General features: G+C 35.2%; 2 protein-coding genes across 2 annotated transcripts; both read right to left on the minus strand.

The window, feature by feature from the left end:
* Nucleotides 1–1,693: 1,693 nt before the first annotated feature.
* On the minus strand, nt 1,694–7,144 carry LOC132546927 (protein masquerade-like). The gene is made up of 4 exons (XM_060210654.1): nt 7,090–7,144; nt 4,774–4,906; nt 3,087–3,241; nt 1,694–1,932 (listed from the first exon to the last, which is right to left on the minus strand). Exons 1-4 carry the CDS (start codon nt 7,142–7,144, stop codon nt 1,694–1,696), a joined length of 582 nt encoding a protein of 193 aa, XP_060066637.1.
* Nucleotides 7,145–11,517: 4,373 nt separating this feature from the next.
* On the minus strand, nt 11,518–14,974 carry LOC132546928 (uncharacterized). Its single transcript, XM_060210655.1, has 5 exons — nt 14,927–14,974; nt 13,130–13,251; nt 12,323–12,465; nt 11,995–12,102; nt 11,518–11,717 (listed from the first exon to the last, which is right to left on the minus strand). The coding sequence occupies exons 1-5, from the start codon at nt 14,972–14,974 to the stop codon at nt 11,518–11,520; spliced, it is 621 nt and encodes a 206-aa protein (XP_060066638.1).
* Nucleotides 14,975–17,206: the final 2,232 nt, after the last annotated feature.

Raw genomic sequence — 17,206 nt, forward strand, 5'->3', positions numbered from 1 at the left:
AATTTGAACCGATTTCACAGGATCGCGATAAGCTTATATATTGGGCATAAACGCTTTGCCGAGTTAAAATGTGCAGTTAACTTTTAGTTTCAAAGTCCCCGCTTCTAGATGTATATATTCATTATCCGCGGTGTCTGCGGTGTCTATTTCATCATTCATTAAAACGACTTATATTTTCCAACACTGCGTCTTGACTTCCACACTGATCAGGTTGATTGCCTCTAACATAACTGACGACTCATATTATAGAAAGACGATACAGTGGTCTCACAAAGTTAAACTCAATAATTGGCATATATTTTATCTCTTGTTAAATTCATATCTACAGATACTATTTAAATACTTGTCTTTCGTATAAAATTTTTGCGTTTTGTTCTCGCTAAGTAAAATTGTTTTCCACATATACAGAATCCCTTTAGTGTTAATGCGGACCAAACGCTCCGCAAATATCTATCAAATCAAACAACACTGAGTGTTGTATAGTTCTGGTATCATTCGGAAAGAAACTACAAACACGCAAAACGATCGTCTTTGTAACGTTTATTAATGCTTACAACTGTTTATTATGATATATTTAAAACAAATATCGATTTCGCTGTTAGCATATTCACTTAATCATAAATAATGAAGACGATGTTAAAAGTATTTATTTCTATAGAATCAACATAACGTTGACGTAATGAATTGATATAACAATACTGAAACACATTCCGGCTATGTTTTCATTCACATACATACACATGTAACACAAAACGTCATGATACAGCGGAGTTGTGCTGTAGAAATTGTATATAAAAATATTTGCAAAAGAAGCTGAAGAGTATCAAACAGTCACATAGATATGAACAACATATGACGATATTAGTGATCTACAATGTTCTCTAAACGAATGGCTAGATTCTCTAGTACATGATTAGCTCAGACAGCAGATAAAGTAGGACACGTTTATATGTGGAATCTCTTATAAGTGAAAGACATATGATTACAGATAAATAGATACTGAATGATGTTGTTTACTTGTGTAAAACAAATAGGGATAATACTGTCATTTTAATTGCATTTTTTTCGTTCCCGTTTCCCGTATGATTTTCGTTAAAAATGTAGTGAATGATTTGAAAGTAAGAGAACAGTGTCTTACCATGAATTTTATATCTTGTGTTGATAAACGCTAAATTAAATATATTATTGATAGTATTCTTATCAATGTATGTAAACTTAGCCAGAGACTGGTGCAGTCTGTATATGGAGCACTTCACTAAAAACTGTAAGTTTTATTTTAAAAAGTGATATTTTTTCAAGAAAAAAACAAAAACAAACAAATAAAGCAAAAACAAAAAAGTGCAAGGATCATACTGTGTAATATTCGAACACACGGATAAGTTCATAGTAGCTATAGATGTGGTTAAAAAGCAATACTGGGTATTAAGGTAACAATAACAAAATATCTTTAGTCTAAAGCGATAGAGACAATAAAATACCAAAGCACCTATGAAAATCTGGAAAAAGCATTGTCTTAATAAACTTTTCTCCACAAAGTAGCGAAACTTACACAATGATACTTTAAGGTGGCTTGCTATTTTTTGTTTTTGTTTTTAATAGCTAAACACGTTGGATTTATTAAAACATCACCATTTAATACATATATTGTCTTATTGACTTTCCATGCATCGTATATTACGCTAGTGTTACGTATCTAATACGGTGGTTTATATACAAACGCGTCTGGCACTGGCTGAGGAGTAGACTGCATTTCTCCGTGTTGTTGTGGAGGAGGGTAAGAACTGCTTCCACCTGCTGGTGGAGGATAAACAGAATCGTAGGCAGGAGGGGCGCTTGGCGGTAACCCACTTGATGGTCCTTGCGGTGGGGAAGGAGGAAGTGGATTTTTTTTCTGTCGTGGAACTATGACTTTATCTGGTTTGGTTTTTGGCTCTGAAACATGGACAGATATCATATTGAACAGTGAACAACTCCATAAGGTCATCGTAACATAATAAAAAACAACAGAGAGAGTTCCTCTTTAGATTGAATATCCTAGTTATTTCAGCGGTGTCTTATCTTTCATTGAATCTATCGTCCTATTAATCCTCTCTGAAACCAATTTGACAACAAAGATAGGTAACTGACTTTCAAATCTTATATCAAATTTGGTGCGGTTCACATCAATTTATGAGTATCCGTTCACATGCCTTGATGTATATATGAAGGGATGCTTTTTTTTACAATAATATGTCTATATGTCAATATTATCTAAAATTGACATTTTAAAAATCTGTCCATGTATGATGTATGGTACAGGTGGTTATTACCCACATGCTCGTCATAATGACATTGTTCTATCATTCCCGTGTGTGTATGAATATATACTCATGTCTAAAACTCATGTCTTCAAGGTGAGTTCTTACTGTCCAACGTGTAGGAGAACCGTAAGTAATAACAGATGCTCGGGGTTAAGTCTGCAATGCATTACAATGTATTATTATCGTGTATTGGCCAACAGGACAAGAGGAAAATACTAATTATGTTGTTGTGGGTACAATATCAGGCTAAGGAATATTTCAGGAAATTTTTTTTTCAAGCGATAATTGTGATCCATTCGCACTCCCGTGTATGTCTCGTAAGTGGAATCTGCTACCCTTTTCACTAGATAAGGAACGGTTTCATCCAATATACCATGAAACAACAGCCATAATGATATGATATGTGGTCGTACACAGGGTGATATATTGTGTCCAGTAAACAAAACTACCCAAGATATATCAGCTAACAGAATAGTTCTTATAACATAACCAGTTGAAGATTTAAGTGTGACTACATGGTCACCTTTATCAGACAAATGACCAGCGTAGCCGAATTGATTACAGTGCATTGTTACTGACGTAAAAAAAATGGTCGGTTCCTTACCACCTCGTACATTACGTTCGTCAGTACTAGTACGCTCCACACTGGTCATTTGTCTGATGAAGGTGACCGTGTAGTCATTGAAATGTCACACTTAAATCTTCTACTGGCTGTGTTATAAGAGCTTCTATTCTATTGATATTACCAGCCCGAAGAAAATGTTCCGAAATATCAGTCTACTTTACCTCGTTTCTTAATTACCACTGGCTGCTCAGTGGCAATGACCGCAGGTGAGGTTCGACGATTAGAGGACACATATCTACATCGAAGGTAGACGACGAAGACGATTAATGCAATCAAAATAAGACCTCCTATTACTCCACCCACAATGGCGGCAGTCCTACAAGGAGATAAACAAAACAAAAATAATATACCAGAGACAAAATAAATAAATAAATAAAACGCATTCACTCACCATACAGGGATGGTATTGGCAACGTCTTAACAAAGAAAACAATAGGAATCGGAGACGATGCATGTCAAATATTACGTAATGATTTCAACCACCGGAACGTGAGAATGGCTGCTATTGGGAGAACCTTATCGTTGTGAGTCTGTTAGTATGGAAATAGGGAAAAACGTGGCCGAGTATAGATATGATGGAAAATTGTTTAAGAAAAGATAATCAATATAACGTAAACGGCAATCATGGAATTTGCGATGTAATGGGTGAACAACATCTATCTCGAAAAATATTGTTTAATGAATGGGACGATTGATTTATTTTATCAAAGAGCTTGATAGAAAGCCAATCATTTTTATAACCTGTTGGTTGTATTTTTTAAGTTATAGAAATGAATGTAAATAAACTACATTACAATGTAGAATGGACTAAGAACTAGCAATTTCCGTACCGTGTACGGCGTAATTGTTAATAAATCTTCGGGGATTAAATTATATCAATGATTATATATGATAAAATGCACCATTATTATCTATGATTGCTACAAGCTGTAAGGACGTGAGAACGTCTTCTTAATTTAACTCTGTATATATCGACTCATCCCATTGGGTAGTTGGTGTCACATGGTAATCATCTATACCTAGCAGTCTAACGTTGCATCAAGCACCATGGTATGCGCCGCTTCGAGGTAATTAACAACCACAGAAGATATACAAAACGTTTCTCCTTATTGTTTTGTCGTTGTCTGTCATGTTCAATCGAAAACAAAACGAAAATGCCAAAATGTCGGCATAATTACAATCCAAACTCAAATTCAACAAAAATAGGGCAAAATATGAACAATAGAAAGATTAACACGAAGACTCCTGAAAACGTACAAGGAGAATAAGATAAGGTCTTTCATCGACGACACTCACCATGTAAATTTTTGTCATTCTAAGTAAGTAAGGTCATGTTTTCAAATGGGAACAAAGGAAGATACATTCAGCATTGTTAGAAATATAGCAATATCATCGTACAATTAGGTGTTATACATTTGCGGTTGTTGGAAAGATTCCCAAATGAACCACCTGTCTGCAATAGAATCACCAAAACACAGGAGGTATTGATTGCACCTCTCTATGTGTAATTAAGGAATACAGGTGTACATAATGAAAAACTAATCAGTATAAATAATAGATTGTAAGGTAATTCTAGAATCCGTTATTTTAGACAATATCTATGAAAAGGTACATATTTCCCGGAGGCGGACCCCGGCCGGCCTGCAATGTGAACTGGAATTTCTCATTGAAGGTTTGCTCATTCAAAAATCTTTGCCTTATAGTTCATGTGTTAAGAAACAAAAGCATGCTCGAGTTCGACCTTAAACCTTATATTTATTTATTATAATATTTGTTACTCCTTTTCTTTGCTGGGCTGTAATATTATTTTAATTATTTGTATCTGTACTGGTTGGCATTGATACCTACATGCTGGAGCCTGACCCCGAGCCATCAGACGAGTAGTAATATGTTTGGTAATAATAGTTGTAGTATCTTGTATAACTCCGGTAACTTCTGTAACTCCGGTAGCTCCGGTAGCTGTACCGCGCTTCACCAAGATCTGTAATCAAGGTCAACTGTAATAATACATCGGGTCCCAAGTTACTACAAAAATGAAATATTTCAGCATCTCAATTTACCATAAAAATAATGTATTTCATCATTCTAATTTACCTACAAAAAGGGGTGAACAGCGTTCCAGTTTTCTATGAAGATAATGAGTTTTTAATAAACATAAAAGTTCATCATTCCAATTTACTACAAAAGAAAGTAGGATGGCATTTCAATTTATTACAAAATGGAGTACTTCAATATTCCAATTTCCAACAAAAATATAATTCATCATCATTCAAATTCACAAGAAGAAGGAAATATTTCAGCATTCCAATTATGTAATAATTCTAGAAATAAATAATCAAACCCAAAAGTCCCTTCGTTAACAATAGGATGATGCATTCAAAACAAAACATAGGTCACAATCGTTTTAATGTGTGTCAACTTCTTTTTCATTCACCTGCTAGGTTTCAACAAAATAGGCCCTTAGCATCACTGACAGGTCCTAGAAGGACAAAACAGCTGTAGGATGCAGTTTATTTCATTGATGATAATGTATTTAATTCTGAATTTTTATCGAAATGTGCCATTCACTTCTGTACCTTTTGTACAATCTTCAGGATCCACAGGGTAGACACATTGCTGGTGATCTTTTAGTCCGCGAAGTATGCAGTAACCTGCATGCCACGTTCTGATTGTATATAGCGGCGTGGTTGAGATATATGATGCAGTCTGGTTTAATCAATACCGATGTGTATACTTTTCAACGAAATAAGTAGTAGTGAGAGTAATATGTTCAACAGTAATTTTGCTGAACAGACTGCCGTTCCCTACTCTCCAGGTCTGAGGAGAAGAGCGGAATTCAAATAAATATACCGTTTAGTTGATCGGGAGTTGAACTGATCTCATGAATGAATCGAGTTGTAAGGAAGGTCAAATCCATGCCGAATTCTCTACCAGTGCTACCAACCATAAGGATTAAGACATGGCATATGTACCCTAAAACTCATAAGACAAGACGACCTCAGATATAAGCCTATTCTGAAAATAAGACTTACTATAACGACCATCAGATAATGGATACAGAGCCAACAGATTAGAGCAAAAAACTGCATTACACAACTGTGTTGTAATCGATGACCCAGAGGAGTGTTAGGGCGTAGTTTTTAATAGACAAAAGCAATGGGAAAACAATAACATGTAAACATAATTATAACCCAAACTGAATTCAATAAAATTGTAAACAAAATGAACAAAATATCCTGTACACTCCTGTAAAGGTACAAGGAGAATAAGATCAAGTGTTCCGTAACAGTAAACATGCTTCTTCGAGGACACACGCAAAGTAAAATCGTGGTCAACACAGGTATGTCGCTTTCTCAAATGAGAACAAGATATACAGCAACGGAACCAACAAGCAAAGTAACAAGCATCAAAGACATTCAGGTTCATATCACAAAAAGAAAGAAGGTCTTTTTCAATGAGATCACTATGACGACCGTAAAAATCTTTCCCGTCATTTTTTGTAATTCTGCAGCTTTTGAAACCACGTGTTTTGAGTTGATATCGAGAACAGGCTTTTGTATAAAGACATTTCTTTTATTTATTGGTACTATTTTTTAACTTTGCAAAGAGAGCACACACTTTTGTTCAAAAGACCACATGCACGGTTATGGAGATCATGATCACAGTATTATAGAGTATTTAGGAGAAATACCAAAAAGAAACAGATCTATCGTTATATATTCCACTTAGAGTTCTTGAAGGCTATTTTATTTTGTGGTTCCTTATTCGTGATTTAGACAATTTAAACATAACATCTCCTTTATTGTGAACCATATATAGAATAACTCATAAATATTGCCAATACGCGTGAACGTGTTTAAGTACATTGCAGTTAAAACATTAAGTATCTTACTAATGGACTTTATAACACACATGGCACTACCCAAAACCTACATATTTAGCTGGAACTAAAGCATGTATAGAGTAATTCATGTCACGCATTGATACAACGTATATTCATATACCACACTACATTACATCTTCCAGTTTGTATACCGTCACGTTTTACACAGTATTAACACACCTGGTCAGGCTGGTCATACATCAGTAAACATTGAATAATTCGACAAGAACAAATATACAAGCATACATAGATATGAACATACGTATGTAACTTAAGCTTACCTACAAATTGTAGAATTCCAAGTAGAATCGTTAAGCCTGTGTTTCGTAACCACATGGTGTTAATATCTGCCTCCATGTTGAATAAGATTGAATTCTGAAGCCGGTCTTATGTATTTCAGATTTCTCAGTGGAGTTTCAAAACATTTATCATTTTTCAAATACAACAAAATTTATTTTCAACGATGATTCGATGCTACCGAACTCAGTTAAATAAAATTCTCCATACTATTAGTACAAGCAGCAACACGACAATTGATGATTGAGAAATTACGTCGACCAGATCTCCCGTGAATGACCCGTCGTTGTATCTAGGTATACAAACCACAACAAGTACTCGGTGTGTACACGCTTGTGTTCGGGCGACAGTTAGTGGTGTTCAATAGAGGATTTAAAAAGCTTGTATATTGGATTACTATTATAATAAACTCATTGTTGGTGGGGCCTCTGGTATGAGGTATATCATTGTCAAGTATATACTTACCTGGGTATTCCCCTCATGACAAAAGGGTGCTTATATTTAGAATACTTAGTTAAATTAGTGCATTATTTCCATAAAATTTAATTTTCAAATAGAGCTTACATATATCTCATTTTCGCTATTGTTTTGTCCAGGAGATCTAAATTGTTATCGTTGTATTTTCAAACATGGATTCCAATTACAAAATGCACATAGTGTATACAGTGCTGAATCCTGTATCATATGTATAAAAACACAGTATGAACACTTCGTTAGATAGACAAATAAGATAAACTAGATAAACAGTAGTTCACATATCCCTTTATTATCTGGGCACAACCATGGATTCTCTTACACTGGTTTTCTGATTTCCACAAGATTCCCTTTGATTAATGCGCCATTGCTGCCATCGTCAGTTGTGATACTCATTTTTAATAGACACAAAAGTCTTAAAAAACAAACAAACTAGATATATGCTAATAAGAGTAGTGTTTTCATTAAACACTAATGCCTTATTTCAAATATAAGGACCTTGTTATTTTCTGTCTGAAAGGCATGTTTTGAAAGAAAATATAGCTTGCACCAAGGTATAAATATCTCTTGCCATGTCAATGTTCTGTTATTTCCTTACCAGCTCGTTCGGGGGAGAGATATGACGGATGTGTTCTCCCTTTTTATCAACCTTTGAGCTCGACAAACACTTTCAATAAGTCTATGCGCACGTTAGTTCTTATTATTGAACTTTTTCTATGACACATATATAACCAGCCAATACAAAAAGACGAAAAGACAACTATTCACCCATTATCCTATAAGTAAACAAACCATTACAAAACATGGCTTTTATCAATGTAAATACGTAAAGTAACATTTTGTCCTAGAGTGCTGACACTGTTGTATATATTTATTTTGATTTATAATACACAATGTTTTAAACACTATGGTATATACATGAAGGAACTATCACAGAACGATATGCTGTACAGAAACATATTGGGTTACGTTATTGTGCAATACACAAATACAACATATATTTCAATCTTTCCGATTTATGAAAAGCGTGATAATTGAAAATCCCTTTTGTGAGTTCTTTATTTCTGGATTATAAACTTTTCTCAACCTATCTTATCTACATATCGAATTTTATTCCATTTTTTAAGTCTCCAAATCACCAATATCCGATAAAAGGAAATACCGACCTGTCAACATAATCATAATTCCATAAAACTAAAGCACAATAGGAACAAAAGAAAGATTTACACTGAGTATAGGGAGAATAAGACCATGTGTTCAGGAAGAGTAAGCACCATCTGCTTCATAGTTGTTATTATCACTTGACATTACTTACTGGCCTTTTGCATATATTGCTAGCCTTACAGAAGACACTCACCCATCATCTTGTCTGTTCCCCTTGTACATGAATTTTTGAACGGTCGTCCTGTAATTAGTTCTGTACATTATATCGTGCCTTGTATTAAGTTTGTTATATCTAATTAACATGAAGGTATTATCTTTCCACCACACTGACAATGTACAACGGCAAGATATACCAAAGTCTCAACTTAAAAAAAATAAAAATTCAGAAACATCCTACAGCAAAATTAAATATTGATACTGGTGATACAGGAATTCTTAAGTCAGGTGACGAATAAAAATAACAAAGCAAACACAAACATGTCAACAGAATCATAATCCAAATTCAAATTCAATTAAACTAGGGCAAAATATTAACAAAATGAAGTGCAAGGAAAATAATATCAGGTATTCCTGCCTTGGAATACAGATATTCTAACGAGCATCCAACACGTCGACTCCCTATCGCATAAGGAAATAAAATATTTTCCAGTGACATCATTATGATAACCGAAAACCTTCCCAATCTTTTTCTTGAACCTTAATCTCTCAAAACCCTGTGTTTAGAGTTTGTCTATCATTGCCGACATCTTACATGTAAATCCTGAAATTGAGAATAAACCCTTGGATATAGAAACATCAGCGACATGAAAACACCATAGGTTGGGGATGAAGGAATGCTGCTCTTCAGAAATGGAAAGTAAACGATAGAGAGATTGAAAACATCACATTTATCATAAAGGTGTCCTTCTTCACTGCATTGTAGGAAAACACCTAGGCAAGTCGCTGAAGTAGTATAGTCTGTGTCGTGTCCTTGATTGCCACTTAAGGTGAATACATACACTAGGCAAAGTCAATAAAAGTCATGTTGATTAAATTCAAAACATGATCGATACACTTGAAAATAAATTTGAAAGACTTCATAAGGCGGCTATTTTTATAAGCTCTTTGATGATATTTAGACTCGTATTGGGGAAAAACAATAACAAAAATAAAGAAGGGGACATAGAGTTTGTTACCATACGTATACTAACAGTCTGTTAAAGGATTACACCGCCAAACTCGAGAAAGATGTTGTCAACTAGAAATTAGATGATTTTAACAATTTCTACTTCCATATAATTTTTCTTTGAATATTTTGCCGAGCTGGTGGAGAATTGCGGCTACAGATTCTCACAGATTCACAAAGTCTTATTTGTGCCACAACATCGATGATTTTAGGAATTCTCAAGGTTCGATTCCAAAGACCAATAGGAGCAGTACTAGCTAAACTCTGTTGAAGTTGTCATAAGACTGAGAAAGACAGCAAATACAACATAGTTCGAATATGATGGACACCTAATGGTTTGTGTAAAGTATCCGTAAGATTTTCAAACGTGATGGTATATTCGCCAGATTTATTATAATGCCCCTGTTCGTGGCTACAATTATACCTAATTTGGGAAGCGAATAAACTCGTAATGTTAGTGCTACTGCATCCAGAACAAACGTGAGTCCATGTACTCATTGCAACCATATGGCACAGCAGAGCCCAGGAGTCTAATATAACGGTACAATGTGCTAGATAAGGGTTTATCAATATGGGGATATGGTTTTTTTCCAGAATATGGACAATCATCGGCAGTTTAGGGGAGAATGAAAAAAATATTTATTCTGACATTGATTTTGTCCACGGATCACTGCTTAACGATGATCATTCGTACCTTGCTTTAATTGTCCTTTTGTTACACCAAGATATATATTTAATCGCACACAGCCCATTAATACCAAAATACAACGTTGGCATTGTGTATTTAAACAATGAAGGGTTCGAAGCTTCCGGTAGAACCTATTTTTCTAGTGATAGAACTGTTATAGATATTATCATTAGCAAGTGTGTTGTAGGTTTTGCACTTTTTTGTTCAGAGTTTCGAATTGTTGAAAATCTCTGATGTGCCGGATTTGTGAATAAATCAATAAAATTAATTTTTGCACACTTGTAATTGTGCTAAATTGTCCGAAGTTTTACACTGACTCTCCATTATTTCTTTTAACCGATTTTTGTTTCCTCAGTCATCGATACTTTTTAACACATTAGCAACATAGTATTACTGACGAGTACTAAACTGACGCCACGACGGTATGATACAGTATTATGTACTATTCGGCTCTGTTCTATCTCATTCTGTATTATCTGTTTTGAAGAGCGCTATCACTTTCTGTAGACAGACGCCACAGCTATATGATATAGTTAATTCAGTAATCTGTATTGAAAAGTTCTATCGTCTTATGTCTTTTGTGCAACCCTTCTGGAACTTCCATCGACGTTAGGGACTAAAAGTTACATAAGGAAAGTTTAAAAAGTGGTAGAAATTGATCTAAACAAACATGAATATGTAGAAAAGGGATGTGTAATTACATCCTTTTGAAAGCATTTTACTGATTTTGAAGCATAGGCACTCTGCACAAAATTAAAGGAAACATTAGTCATGTACACCTGTGATCATTATACACACAGTTTGTACAATAAGCGGTTTATTCCTGTAGAAAGAAGACTATATCCGTTATTTCTAATCAAACTGAAGTTATTCTAATTTTTAATGGAGTCTTAGGTCTGGCAGAGAACGACCAGAGAGTGCCTAGTCTACTTCAATTGCCGACTCTGTGTCTGATTCCGAATAGCTGTCGCTCAGTTCCGGTTCCGGTGATGGATTGAAATAATTACTTCCTGTAGAAGCAGGATATGGGAGAGTAAGTATTGGAGGCAGTGGGTCAACAGACTCTGTGAAGTGGAAGGATTTTTCCTGTGGTTTGTTCTCTTTTTCTTTTTTAAGAATAGCTGAAAGTATAAAGAAAATTCATATAGAATGTACAAAAAGACACTAAATACGGAGTAAAAAACATTGTATCCTGGACAGCTCTGCTGGTCTTCTATGTTAACTTTTAATACAGATGTTTATTGATATGAAGCAATATATCGATCAGTAAAAATGTACAAGTACCTTTTAGATAGTAATAAGAGGGGTAAAACCCTCCAAAAAACAACAACTACAACAACGAACAAACAAACAAAATGGATTCGATTAACTTAATACTAAATAATACTAAATACGTACATGGAAATGCCATTTTTGTGTCTTCATTTGATGACGGAGGTAAATCTGGTTTCTTCGTAGACGGATCAGGCTCTGTACTCCAGCTGGACGAGCCTTTCTGAGAGTCGACTACAGCAAAAGTCAATGTATGAGTTAGTCTAATGAGCTCTGCTATTCATCGAGTCCGACTTCAGCATGCAGAAATATCAAATACGTACAAACTATGATTGTTCCTTCGAATGTGCAAGATTATATCGTTTTCAGTAAATGGCTCAGTCGGTGGCTGAATCAATTACAGCGAATTTATTGTAGCACTTTACTGAAGTCGAATCACGTACAAGGTACTTACTGTTTTGTTTATTGTGGGATCCTGATAAGGTAGAGTGTTTATAACAGCAATATCGTCTGATCTTACAACACATGATGATGAGGAAGATGCCAACGGCGAGGACACACATCGCAAATATCATCATAAAGATTATGAACGAAGGACTGTGTTGAGAGAGAAAAATATCGATAGTAATATTAAGTGCGAAAATATGTTTTGCTTTAAGAAGCGGTAACACAACTGAATCTGTAAGACCTTTCTAGCGGTGTTGGTGCTATCTCTGTTTCTCTTTGTGTCTCGTTTAATTTTTCCTTGACTTTCTTTGTTTTACTTGATCCAGTTACTCTTGATACACCCTTTTACTCTCTCAACCTCGCCTTCTGACTGTTTCCACCATTTCCGACCACATTCCTTTGCTATTTCATACCTCTTTCCATGATTACAGCTACAATCGGACAATGTTTCCACATAAATACTAAGCTTCTGGTATATATTGAATAGAATTGCTTACTCGCAACACTGTCTTCTGATATATAATGAACATTTCTTATAGTCAAGTAGTTATTTATGAGTGGCGTTTCGATACTACTCTATCACTATCAACAGATAAAAATGACACAGATCACATATTCGACAATTTTATACGATAATATCATCGCCAGCTCGTCACACTACCTCTACATTTTATGTATATAAGATCATACTTCAATCGAAACGTCCCTTATGTTTGTACTAATCATTTGTTAGGTGATGGTGAAAGTGTTACCGTCACAACATTCTAACTAGTTGTGATGTAAGAACATCTATTCAATAACTTGACTGTGTTACCTGCTGGTGTCTGGACCTCCAACAAATCCCGCTGATTCAGAATCCGTGAGAACGGACCCTGTTCTACTGGAGGAGCCTCCAGATCGGGCGGCGGAACACACATCTATATGTACCGAAAACAAGTGATACAGAATAATCACCGAATTGTTAAGTATATCTAGGCATATTTCTTTGTCAAAATCAGACAATTGGATGAGAGATAAGTTCTCACAACTTCTGAATTCTTCTTTATCAATTATAATACACTTATATCGTGTATATCACATTCTTGTATGTGCATACCATTGTGATTATATTCCTGTTTAAATCGGTGGATCAAGGATTGGATAAAGTGATAGAAAGTAGTAATGAGGAGAAGCAGAAATTATACGGATCAGTGCCGCCAGTGAAAGGTTCAAAAATCGTAATATCATACAATAATATGATGACGTTGGTGTTATATTGTTTCACGCCATAGAAATAACGTACGCTGAAATGAGTGCTCCGCGATGAAATATAGTTCCCGAATTCAAAATATACAATAACAATTTCTCTTACTTTTCCTAAATTAACTTGTTCAAAAATTACGCCAAACCGCTCATTTATGATTAGTCATTACGCTGAACTTTGCCAAAACTATTGCTACGCGACAACAGGTATAACAGCGATTTTATAAATTTGTTGTTATTATTTTGTATATAAACTTATTTGTTCAACAAGTAAAATCATTAAATTAACAATTGTTTTTATTTTCAAATCTTATACTTCAGTAAATTCAGAAAGTAATTCTGTAAAATAATCGCACGTGCTAAAATTCACTGTCGCAGAAATATATATGGTACAGGTGTATTCCGACAATGACAGTGCCAGTTGCAGGATAAAATGTTATACTAATTCACAAAGTAATATCCGTAAATAGATGCAGGTCATGAAATAAAGTACAGCAGAGACGTACATGTAGCAGGCGACAGCCCAAGCTGTCTATATACCATGCTAACTAACTTTGATTTGTGATTGTGTTCAGACAAGTTGAATTCATATGTCTAGATACAGTTTATGATGAAATTCTTTCTATATTGAGATCATATATAGAGTACATGTATATTTTTAGGGTCTGATTTAGACATATTTCTGTTAAAACTTTAATCAGCTATAAACTTGTCATTGTGATATAGGTATATATATATGTACAAATAACACACCATTTCACCTATTGCCTGTATTGTTGCTTGTTAACCTATAAAGTCAACATTACCTGTCTTTCCCACACTTCTATATCTACTCTTGTCTAGTAGACATTTCAATACATAAAACCCTAATGAATGCTTACAAATGATTTGATAGGTATTTGTAGGTTATTATGTAAGGTATTTAAATCTGTCGAGTGATATCAAGTAATTATTATGATTAAAAGCCAAACTTTTCAATAGCCAAACCGTCAAGTTACAACACAGGAGAAATGACACCATAGAAGCTGATTATCACCCACTTACTTTACTGGTAAGCAGATTTTTTTGAAAACGTGAACTCCAACCTGCTTTCATAAGGATTCAAATGACTACACGAAGACAAGAATCACAAAAAATCATAATAAATTATAATGAATAAACTTATTGCTAACACAAGCAGTAAATGATTTTAACATTTCAGTACACTTTTAAACGACCAAATTATTTACACAAATGTTTATAATCTAAAAAGCTTGGAATAGAGGACGTGGGGTATGATATATCTATCGTGTACATATTCTACCAAAATCTACGTACACATCGAGTTAAGCAAATTTATGGTGTTATTGACAGATAACTTACCGAACAGTAATGTCCATACTGCACACACACCAATCATCGTGTTTCTTGTATCCATCGTAAACAAGTTATTCTCTAATAAATGCCTCACTTCCAGTCTCCTTCAAACATGTTTGGTGACGTCACATATCATCTCTCAAAAATGAGGTATACAAATTTTTGAAGTCTAAAATCCGTTGAGTGTTAGTATTCCTGACAAGTTTTAGTGGGGAACGAAACTAAATATAATAATTGCAGATGTCCTTGTGTTCTGAAAGCTAGAAACAGGACCTCGGAACTCAACATAGCAAACGTCAACATATATAGAGAAAAAATTGAACAACTTGCTTCTTCAGGTTTAAATGCGACCTTGGAAAGCTGAAAAGTCCACAGTTATTTAGAATTAAATACCCATTTTAGTCCTCTCTGCCCTACAGGTGCCTAAATACCCATGACGTCACACAAAAGGCGTGCGCTACACCTGTAGACTCCCCGTACAGGTAGACAAATCATTGCCTATAGAAGTGTGTACATCGATAGAAGAGATTTGCTTGCCTTATTGACACACCTCACCGGCTGACATAATGCCTACAAAATAATGTATTTTGATAAATCATTATTACTGTTAATCCGTAAACTGTGTGATTAGTTTATATGGTGTTGTCATGTAAGTTTAGGTAAATAGAGTTGTCTCTCTTCCTACAGTCTTACCGTCTTAAATAAGACAATTTGTCCATCATAGTCAATTTTCTTTGGTTTGTTAGGTTTAACATAATATACATGTATCGCAGTGTGGTCTACTTCTACATGGTAATCAAGGTCACAACCCACTGTTTCAGGATTTATATAGATAAATGATAGACTGCGTGACATGTTATATCTTGTTAAGTGTAGGTACCGGTTCAATATCCCCCGGGATATGATAATAAGAAAGACCAATAGGGATTTTCGACATCTCTATCACGTCCGGTCAAGTTCACGTGTGAACACAGGGCCAGAGATGAATGCATTTCTGACCAATCGCGGAAATGGCAATAAAAATGGATTATGTGTAAAGAATGAACAATGCGACGATAAATCATTGACATCTACTCCGCAATGAATAATTTGTAAAGAAAATATGGCGGGATTCAAAAGGCTTTGTTTGGCACAACTGGCGATATTCATCCCGTACCACAGACCAGTACCATACAATGTTATGCTGTTAAGAGTGGACACTAAAGAGGAGAAGTACTGTTAGTCTCGTGGCTAAAACGTTGGCATGAAATTGTAGTGTATCCCTGTACACGGTCTTCATTTCTTCAATAAAGCAATTTGATATTTTGATTTCGTATTCATTTTCAACACAGACTGACTGGGTTTGAATTCTTCAGCTTTAGGTACTGCAAAATAGATCATCAGTAAAATGATAGAAGCATGCCTGAGTGTAAAGTTCAGTAAAGATACGAAAGACTCAGGACATGATATTTAATGGTCAAAATGAAGCCAGCATAGTTAAGATGAGACAGCGTCCTTGTAAACACAAAGTGAATCCTGACATTGACGATGCTGGGATAATAGCTAGCTAAGGCTGATCTAGACGTTAGACGAACAAGATTCTTTAGCAAGAAAATACGGAATCGAAATCATCTTGCGATAATCTCGGACCGGTTGATCTTGCGTTAGAAACAGTAGGAGGTTTTATTTCAACTATTAGGCAGTTTTCCTTTTTGTTAATCACATCTGTATTTAAACAAATTCCATCAGCTACATTTGTTTACGTGTAAGGAAGTATACAGATATACGGGAGTGAAGAGACGTTCAGGATCCGTCCTGGCCACGTAATTTCATTACACTAAAGCGTTGTGTAGTTTGACAAGTGTTGTTGACTGCCTATCTTACTGGGATTAAAAAGCTGGTTGAAGGAACACTGTCCAGCGCGTTAAAATCATTCAATGGTTACTTGGCCAATAGTAAACGTGTAATTGATAAGATCGGTTTCAATTTTATGCCACTGATGACGACAAATCGAATACTACCCTGCCCTAATGCGATTTCGTGGGCCGGGGGATGGATTTATCAGGATGATGTTAACAAGGGTTGCGTCGTACGGATTCCTAGGGAAGCCAATTACAGCTCTATCCGACATGTTGATGACTCGGACCAGGTGATGGACAAAGTAATCACTGTTACTACTGGACGTTCGAATATTTAGTCTCATTGGTATTAGTATGGTGTTCCTAACACTCATTAGCGATATAAACTTAACGAAAGTGTGATCTACTTTAATAGATGGTGTTCTGGCTGCCTAGTCGACTGACCTTGTGACAAA

Source organism: Ylistrum balloti, unplaced genomic scaffold, assembly GCF_031769215.1.
Source record: "Ylistrum balloti isolate Yb309-2 unplaced genomic scaffold, AGI_CSIRO_Ybal_v1 Utg369922, whole genome shotgun sequence".
NCBI classification, from domain to species: domain Eukaryota; kingdom Metazoa; phylum Mollusca; class Bivalvia; order Pectinida; family Pectinidae; genus Ylistrum; species Ylistrum balloti.

Excerpts from the sequence above, each read along its gene's own strand:
- LOC132546927 (XM_060210654.1), bottom strand. The coding sequence starts at position 7,144 with ATGTGGTTACGAAACACAGGCTTAACGATTCTACTTGGAATTCTACAA. Across the intron at positions 4,907-7,089 it reads TGGAATTCTACAATTTGTAG|ATCTTGGTGAAGCGCGGTAC; the intron begins GTAAGCTTAAGT and ends CCTTGATTACAG. Across the intron at positions 1,933-3,086 it reads AGTGGTAATTAAGAAACGAG|AGCCAAAAACCAAACCAGAT; the intron begins GTAAAGTAGACT and ends TCCATGTTTCAG.
- LOC132546928 (XM_060210655.1), bottom strand. The coding sequence starts at position 14,974 with ATGGATACAAGAAACACGATGATTGGTGTGTGTGCAGTATGGACATTA. Across the intron at positions 13,252-14,926 it reads TGTGTGCAGTATGGACATTA|TTGTTTTCGGTACATATAGA; the intron begins CTGTTCGGTAAG and ends ATTCTGTATCAC. Across the intron at positions 11,718-11,994 it reads CACAAAAATGGCATTTCCAT|CTATTCTTAAAAAAGAAAAA; the intron begins GTACGTATTTAG and ends TTATACTTTCAG.